We start from the raw sequence: 9,893 nt of genomic DNA, 5'->3' as shown, positions 1-9,893 counted from the left end.
TTACGCATTTAAGCATAGAGTCGGGGGGCTACACCTAATAGGTGCATCTTCGATGCACCTATTCCTTACTTCCATTTGGAGCCATCCGCAGCCTCTACAATCATCACAGAGTAATCGAGTTCACTCGGGAAGCACTCGGGGGGCGTCCAGGAAGAACTCGGATAACGTCAAACATACTGTGTGAAGATACACCTGATGATCAATAATCTACACGGGCGATTTGCGTGGCTATGTACGACTCCGAGGGTTGCCGTGGAATACCTGTACTAGGGGTATCCGTAGACTAAATGTATACATACAGTCGTAGGCAGGGTTCCCCTTACCGCGCAAGCCGCCAAAACCGCGGTACCGCGCTCCCGCGGATCCCGCATGGTAACCGTAAAAACCACAAAAACCGTGATGAATTTGAATCCAAAAAATTTGAATTTAAACTCGTGCGGTTTTCACGGCTTACCGCGCGGTTTGCCACGGTTACCGCACGGTAAGCCGCGAAAACTGCGGTAACTGCTTGCTGGAACAACACATAAGAACAGCGGTTACCGCGGCTTACCGCGCGGTTTTTTTAGCCGAAACCGCGGTTACCGCGAGGAAACCGCGGTTACCGCGAGGAGACCGCGGATGTGATGTCAAATGCAAAAAAACTTTAAAAAATCTAAAAAATACATGAAAAATAGGAAAATATTTTGTGACTATATTTATGACAACAGGACATGTTATAGGGAAAACAAGAAAATTTTAAATGATATTTTCTAAATTCTTGATATTGCAACATACAAACATACACCGGCATATCACTCTTCACCAAATAATTCACTCCAATAACAAGTAACGACAACTTTATTTTGATTGCTACGTCACAACTATACCTACTACTCATTATTACAAATAATAGCAACTATACCTACTACTCATTATTACAAATAAAACTATTATGTATGTACTTTTTATACATCTATCGTTGTATATTTGTATTTTAACATTATGTACCCAAATGTCTAGTGTAAATTAATAATAATTCAACACAATATAATATATTCTTGACCATCTTTCGATGAAATATTACTTGCAGTAGGCTATTTTTTAATTTTGTTTCCTGAAATACTCGTTTATGATTTTTAATTATGCCGGGAATATATTTTTTCATTAATTTCTTTGATAAAACTACACTATATATCAACATATACAACATATATTTTTTTCATTAAATTTTCTCAAATTTTTTAAATTCTCCTCAAATTTAAACTCGGTTACCGCGGCTTACCGAAGCCGTGCCTCGGCGGAGGCGCGGTTACCACGGTTACCGCGGCGGTAACCGTGGTAGCACGAGCCTTGGTCGTAGGGGTACCGAATAGGAAGAAGATGTATCAATTAGTGTTTTGTTACGGCTGGATTGCATGCCGCCGGCACCGGATCTAACTTGTAACTGAATTAGGATAGATCTTAGTCTCGTCAGATTAGGACTTTATATGTAAGCCCTATCCCCCACTATATAAGGGGGATAGGGTCACCCCTCGTGAGGGGGGCCAGACAGACGGCATATTCAGATCGGCTATCTTCTAGTTGATCTACCCACAATCCAATATAATCGCCAAGCATGAGTAGGGCATTATCTCGCTAGTTGAGAGCTCGAACTTGGGTAACCATGTGTCTTCGTACTAATCATCGATATTTACGCGTCGCTAACCACCCCATATATATTGCCGATATCCAAATCGTCGACCAACCAAAATAATATTAACATTTCTTATTACTCTCTCTATAATGCTTAATTTAGGCAACTATTTTGAGCTAGCTGAGGCACCTTCCTTCTTTCCCTTCTCGCTGTCACAGAAGTCGGCTGACCGAAACAGAGTGGTGGAAAGGATGGTGTCGCCGGGACCTTCTCCATTGTCCTATAGCACGATTTAAAAGGATGGAGTTTTTCTCACAATCTTACTAACCCATATTTACTAGTTTTTCACACGCACGTTTTTTAAATAGCTAAACGATGTATTATTGTAAAAAAAATTTATATAAAATTGCTTTAAAAAATCATATTGATCTATTTTTTAATTTTTTATAACTAATAACTAATTAATTATGTATTAATCGATTTATACGTTTTCTGCCAAATAACGACTTATCTACGCCCGAATGGGGCGGAAGCCACGGATGTTTAATGGCTATGTCATGGCAGCGTGGCAAGGTGGTGGTGGCAATGCCGAAGGAACGCGGCTAGTGGTGCAGTGGTGCAGGGGGCATCATGGATGACTGCATAGGGCTTGGTTATTGGTTTTGTTTAATAAATCAAACATTGAATATATTCTAATTGTACATTGGTTTGTTAAGTAAGTGTTACTGTGGTTCTCTATAAACTTGAAGTTTAACTTAGAGAAGTCATTATATCTTGTGATATAGAATGGGGTCACTAAGGCCATCCTCAATGTAAGTTTTATGGATACGATTACCTAGAGTGACATGTCATCTAAAAAGTTTGAAACTAGAATAAAACATCCCTCTCAATGCAAAGTTTCATCTATTGTTGTTTTCTAGGTTATATGCAAGACACAAACTGTCTAGGTAACAATGCATATAAGGTTTCGTCTCCATGAAACTCATTTCATCTCTCTTTTCATTAATAATACTTTATCACATCATCAAAAATATCTACATTGTATCCTATTTATTACCATAAAACTTCTATTAAGATTGACCTAATTTATATGTACCTCCGTCCAAAAAGGTTAAGTTTTTTTTTTTTAACCACGGAGGTAGTACGTGGGAGGGTCAAAATTTGCATGAGTTAATCCGACACTAGTGACTGGGAGAATATTAGTAAGAAAATGACTAATTTGGCTTTTTATCAAGGGCACTTACCTATTAGATCCGAGTAACTAAATGGCATATATTTAACTATTAAATATGGAGGCAATTCATCTCCATTTTTATATCTAATCCAATTAATCAATAGGCAAGTTAGAAAAAAGAAACTGGGGCGACGTTTGGCAATCTGGGGTACGTATTCGTCTAAACAAGTTCATACGTACTCTGCTAGTTTGGACACAAATAAAATATGACGACTGCGACGTACTGCAATTCGTACATGTATGCGCCCGTACGTTAATCCGAGCAGAAAATTAATGACAGACGAGAGATAATAAATTACACATAGATACGTACTCTCTCTGTCAAAAAAAACCAATTCTCCAGTTTTCATGTCTAACGTTTGACGATCCGTCTTATTTAAAAAATTTTTAGAAAATTAGAAAAAAAATTAGTCACACGTAAAGTACTATTTATGATTTATCATCTAATAAAAACAAAAACATCAATCGTAAAAATTTTTAAATAAGACGAAGAGTCAAAAATTATAGATAAAAAGTGAAAAATTAATTTATTTTGGGACGGAGAGAGTACGCTGTACGTACATCAAAATATACATATACGGTCAGCTATAAAAGGAGAGCAGAAGACCAAACTGAATTTCACATATCGACCTACAGCTACCTACTCGACCGATTACACATATATCTACGCAACGATGTCAGGAGGCAGCAGGGTAATCGTCGTCGTCGTCTGCCTCGCCGTCGTCGCAGCAGCAGCAGCACGGCCGGCTCCCATCGCCGGCGGGACGTCGTCGTCGCGTGCAGCGGCGGCGGCGGCCAACGGGACATGCCAGTCCAGGGCGGCGCCGTTTGGCTACGCGTGCGAAGAGCACACGGTAATTAATCAGTCAATTGATTTGCATCCGTCACCGTGTGTGAGATTGTTCACAAATACTAGTGTTCCCAATTTTTTTTTATTCGATGCCATTAGCTTTTAGGGCCGGTCATTTATTTTATTAAAAATTTATATAATTATTAATGATTTTATTATAATTTAATATTTTACACAACTTATAATTTGACATATATAAATATATAAAAATTTTAAATAAGATGAACAGATTTAAATGTCCCCTGTGTCAAATAATTAATGTATGATTGGGAGATTTTAATTTTATTTTTTCTTCCGATGGTGCATGCAATGCAATGCGCAGGTGACAACAGAGGATGGGTACATCCTGAGCTTGCAGCGGATCCCGAGCGGCCGCGGCGAGACGACGGCGACGGCAGCCGGCGGCAAGGTACCGGTGCTGTTGCAGCACGGCCTCATGATGGTACGTACGTACGTGTTGTTAGGCTGACCAACCTGCCAATCGGCATGCTTGATGCTACTCTTTGCCGGTGACTTTACAATGTTACTTGGGGCCTCCGTCTTAAAATAGACCTATTTTTAGTTTTTATATAATATTTAACTCTTTATTTTATTTTAAAAAAATTATAAGGAATATGATAAAATATAAATAATACTTTACGTGTGACTAATTTTTTAATAAATATTTTAAATAAGACGAGTGTTCAAACACTCGACACAAAAACTAAAAAATTATGTATTTTGGAAAGGAGGGAGCAACACCCCATTTTTTCACTTATGTTTATACTTATACGCTAAAATTTAAATTTTTAACCTTAAATTTGGTGTTGATTTTAGGGGTTTTTCACCATAGTTTATTTTTCAGCTTAGGCTTTTAGCTTGCTAAAATATGTAAATAAAAGTTTTATTCGTAAATTATTTTTTATTTATAAATATATTATTTGCCTTTTTTAATAATAATGTTTGGGTTGCATATACAGGACGGGGTGACATGGCTGATGAACTCGCCGGATGAGTCGCTAGGGTACATTCTAGCGGACAACGGGTACGATGTCTGGATCGCGAATACCCGTGGGACCGTCTACAGCCGCCGTCACATCTCGCTCGCATCGACTGACTCGGTATACATTTCTCTTCTTTCTAATTAAGGGAAGGGGTGTTTAGATTGACAAGCCTTTTTTTAAGAAATGTCACGTCAAATATTTGTTCTGAGAGAGGTTTTTGGACACGAATGAAAAAATGAATTTCACGGCTATCCTATAAACCGCGAGAAGAATCTTTTGAGCCTAATTAATCCATCATTAGCACATGTTGTTTACTGTAGCACTTATGGCTAATCATGTACTAATTAGGCTCAAAATATTTGTCTCAAGATTTCTTCCGTAACTGTGCAATTAGTTTTTCGGTTCATCTATATTTAATACTTTATTTAGGTGTCAAAAATTTGATGTGATATTTTTGGAAAAAAAATTTAGGAACTAAACTAAGCTATAAAATATTCCAATATGTGCACCATGTCATCTGTACATAGATATGTTTAATAAATTGATCATTATTGATTGATTAATTCTTTAATATTTTAACTGTCTCGTTCTGTCCTTCCTGTATAAGCATTTTAGATTTTCGTTGACACACTTTTTAATCTCCTGCATTTATATATAAATAATTTTATTGGAATACTCCTCGAAAGAAAATTTTGTTGTTTATAGTTGTTAATTTATTTATTTGTACCTATAAATAGCTATAACAAAATCAAATAATCTATAAAACCCCAAAATCGCATGAAAAAACGAACATGGCCTAAATAACAATCACACATGCAAAATTTATCTAGGGTTGCTATTTATTTTTAAAATAAACTATAATTGTTGTTTCTGCCAAAAAAGAACCCAGTACATAAAAACATATAATTAACTAGGAGACAATAATTGTGGAGTAAGATTATTTTACACATTGACAAAATACAGACTTGTTTCTGAGGGTAGTGCTGCTGACTTTAGAGATGTGTACATGTATATTAATATTGTCATGTTAAAACTGCTAGGCATACTGGAACTGGTCATGGGACGAGCTGGCCAGCAATGACCTACCGGCGGTAGTGAAGTACGTGTACAGCCAGGCCGGTCAGCAGAAGATGCACTACGTTGGCCACTCCTTGGTAAGTAATTTTACCTCTGTTCCAAAATAAGAATTTGTAGAGCCTTTTTTTTTGCAAAATTAACATATAGGTAAAATATTATCTTGGTTACTTTGGCAATTAAAATTTAAAATTTGAATAGCTTAGATTTCCTTCCCGGACATATCATTGTCTGAAAATGTATGGATTTATGTACATTGAAATCTTATGGTCTAAAAATACTTATATTAAACTATAAAAAATCTATAAATATTTATATTTTAAAACGGATGAAGCAGTATGATAATTATAGGAGTAATAAACTGTTCTCATCAAACTGTGTTGCCTGAAATATTTAAACTGGTTATCTCCTTAGTTCCAATGACATCATCGGCCATGGTTGCAGCGTTTGAATTTTCACCGAATCTTTTGACAATAATTGATTGTCCTGAGTAATCAATTTGAAAAATCATTCCATGCGCAATAATAACCTGAATATTTTGTCACTGGCAGGAGAATAAATAGTTATTTGGCCGAAACAAAATCTATCCATTTCATACAACAATCTGAAAAAAAAAACATTATATGTTCCTTCCAAAAGGCCAAATTTAGGGCAAATTAACAAAACAAAATCATTGATCCGCTGAACTGCTATGGTGCAGGGCACGTTGATCGCGTTGGCAGCACTGAGCGAGCAGCAGCAGGAGGTCGTCGGGATGCTGCGGTCGGCCGGCCTGCTCAGCCCGATCGCCTTCCTCGGCAATCTGTCGTCGCCGCTGGCGCGGGCGGCGGCCGACGTCTTCCTCGCCGAGGTATGCTCGCCGGAGCTGGAGACGACGACGAGAGGAATCCAGAAATGCTTACGTGTGTTTCTTCTCCTTGTGTGCACAGGCGCTCTACTGGCTGGGGCTTAGCGAGTTCGACCCTACCGAGTAAAGCTCAATTTCTGACCACCTCTTTACTTTCAGAATGCGAATATATACTTCCAGTACCACCGATTTTTAGCAAATTATCCTATTGATTCTTTAGCATATGTTTACAGCTTTACTCTAGTACTTCCTTTTATACCGCGAGGTACTGTAAAATCCTCACTCATACTACCCACCCCATCTCATGACTAAACTGATACTAAAATCCTAACGATCTTGAACGGTCACGATTACATGTTACCTCGAGGTACCAGCTTAGTCGTGAGATAGATTGCACGAGTGAGAATATTAGCACATCACGGTACTAGTACCTCGCGGTACAAGAGGAAGAGGAAGGACCGGAGTAAAGCTCATATGTTTAACCATTCGTCTCTTAGAAATTTTATGGAAATAATACAAATGTAAGCTATGTTTGTAGCACTTGTAATAATAAATCAATTCACAACAAAAATAGACGATAATTATATATTTTTTTATAAGAAGAAATGAAACACATGTCTAAAAGTTAATGTCCTCTATTGAAAACCAGAGGAAGTGACTTTTTTTTTGGAGGCCGGGTGATCTGGGGATGAGAAATTTTAAATAATCTGAAAGAAAATTTTCAACTCGATTCAAAAGAGCTTATCGACCAGAGGCATTTCCTGATGGAGACCATGGCTAAATCTACATTTCAGAAATTTTGAACTACAACATTCTTTTCTGACTTCTTGTTGCTTTACGGTTTGATGGCTTCAATTCCTCCAAACTTCAGATCGAAATATTATCAGAATTGGTGTTTGAATCATTACTTACGAGGTTTATTGGAGTGTAATAATGTACGTTAAACGAGCTCTATTTATCAGAATCCATGGGCTCATGGCGACAATTTCTATTTCTTTGCAGAGAATCAGTTCACAGCCTGGTCACTGACATTTGCAAGCAACCAGGCATCGATTGCTACAATCTCATGTCAGCATTCACAGGTAATTAGCACTAGCTATATGCATAAGTTTTCACTGATCAATTGTTTTTTTTGCCAAATCTACTCTGTTCATGGGCTGCATTTGTATGATTGGAGCAGGTGACAACTGCTGCCTGGACAACTCCTCTGTCCAAGTCTTCCTTGCCCATGAGCCTCAGGCTACAGCCACCAAGAACATGATTCACTTGGCTCAGAGTGAGTATCAAAACTGACAACAAATTGTACCACTGATTTTAAACAATTTTACGGCTTTTGTGTAATACCAATTACTGAAAGAATCTACCGATTTTGCATATTTCTAAAATATAGCCAGGAGTTATCTATGGTACTCGAGAAGATAACGATAGATTGAGTGTGGTTTCAACACTAAGATCTCCTGTTTGATTTCTTCTTCTTTTCATTATTCGGCATCAAGTCGACATTTTGTTCAACTTTTGGGACCCCACTAATGTCAGATGGTAACAAGAGTTAATTTGTATTCCAAGTGTCCAAAAAGATGTTCACTAATTTTAGGGTGCGGTAATTATTTAGTGCAAGGTATTAAAGTTCTGAAATTTTAAGCTAGAAAAAATGTATTAATATCCTGGTTTATGGAGTAATTTCTCATTATCTCGTCCGCGCTTGCGTTTGTACTACGATCAAACAGTGATCAGAGGAGGCAGGCTCGCCAAGTACGACTACGGCGACACCGGCGGCAACATGGCTCACTACGGCCAGGCGACGCCGCCGGCGTACGACGTCGCGGCGATCCCGAGCGGCTTCCCTCTCTTCCTCAGCTCCGGCGGCCGGGACAGCCTCTCCGACGCGCAGGACGTGCGCCGCCTCCTGCGGGCGCTGGCGCAGTCGCCGCGCGACGGCGACGAGCTGACGGCGCAGTTCGTCGCCGACTACGCGCACGCCGACTTCGTCATGGCGCGGGACGCCGGGGAGAGGGTGTACGCGCCTCTCATGGCCTTCTTCAAGCTCCACGAGAAGTGATCGATCGATCGATCGATCAGCGATGAGCAATGATCGATTGTGTTTTGTGACGTGGCAAGATAATTATTAGCTCCACTATTTCATAATACAAGATGTTTTAAGTGTCTCTAGATTTATTTATTGATTAAGGTATATTCTTTGTACTAGAAAAAAATGCCCGTGCGTTATACCCGGTCAAGTTAATTTTAATTTTATAAATTAAAATAAATTTTAAAAATAAGTTTTGAAAATAAATTACGTGTCAAGTCAGGAATGCTAAATTGTGATCGACGTACAATTAATTTATGAAACATACGTTGCATCAGAAAGTTTATAATTCAAAATAGTAAATTGTTTATCGGAAAACAAATTAAATAAGTTGGATGGTCTTTGGACAACCAAGTAAGACCGAGGCACACGAAATCGTATTATGTAATTTTTAACTAAGTTCTTTAAGATCGACACCCTTTAATCTTTTCTATATGATAAAAATTTTTAATCTTAGACATTGTATAGCTGCATGCTGGGCTGACCGAGGCCCATGAAAAGCCCACGATTAAGCCCATTTGTAGTATATACCTATAAAGTTTAAAAACTTTATACAAATAAAGTAAAAATCTATAATTTTTGAGTATACGTAATTTTTATTTGCATGTATGTGTGTATATATAAAATTTTGCACGTACAAAGTTTATGTGTATAAAGTTTACGTGTATAAAATTTATATGCCTAAAAATTATATATATACACACACACATACATATACATATATGTAAGTTTGTATGTCTAAAATTTATACGTAAAAAGTTTGAACACATAAAATTTATACACGTAAAGTTTATGTGTATAAAGTTTATTTGTGTAAAAATTATATATATATATATATATATATACTATACGTATACGTATAGGCATAAACCGATCGCCCGCACGCGTGTGCGTATTAGACCGCCCCACCAAATAGGGGCGGATGTCTAGCATGGGTAGAATATCATATGACAAGGTTAGACTATAGTCAAAATTCTTTACGTCAACATATAAGTCAACAATTGGACTGACGATGATCAGGGGAGCAAATTAGCGTCCAAAAGATCAAAAATATCATAGGGTAATTAATGTTGGACACAATATGACATTGAGTCAGTGGATGGACACCATAATTAATTAAGAAGGAAGTATCCATAACGGGATACACATGTCCTATGTGGCAGCCCTAGAAAAAACCACGAAGAAAACCAAACAATAATTAGTAAAA

General features: G+C 37.7%; 1 protein-coding gene across 1 annotated transcript; it reads left to right on the top strand.

The window, feature by feature from the left end:
• Positions 1–3,520: 3,520 nt before the first annotated feature.
• LOC102706187 (triacylglycerol lipase 2-like) lies at positions 3,521–8,659 on the top strand. Its single transcript, XM_015836491.2, has 9 exons — positions 3,521–3,700; positions 4,019–4,138; positions 4,656–4,796; positions 5,720–5,833; positions 6,454–6,603; positions 6,683–6,723; positions 7,603–7,682; positions 7,781–7,876; positions 8,328–8,659. The coding sequence occupies exons 1-9, from the start codon at positions 3,521–3,523 to the stop codon at positions 8,657–8,659; spliced, it is 1,254 nt and encodes a 417-aa protein (XP_015691977.2).
• The last annotated feature ends 1,234 nt before the right edge of the window (positions 8,660–9,893 follow it).

Source organism: Oryza brachyantha, chromosome 4 (assembly GCF_000231095.2).
Source record: "Oryza brachyantha chromosome 4, ObraRS2, whole genome shotgun sequence".
Classification (NCBI taxonomy): domain Eukaryota; kingdom Viridiplantae; phylum Streptophyta; class Magnoliopsida; order Poales; family Poaceae; genus Oryza; species Oryza brachyantha.
Note: the sequence above shows the minus strand (reverse complement) of the source record. Positions and strands in the feature narration are given on the sequence as shown.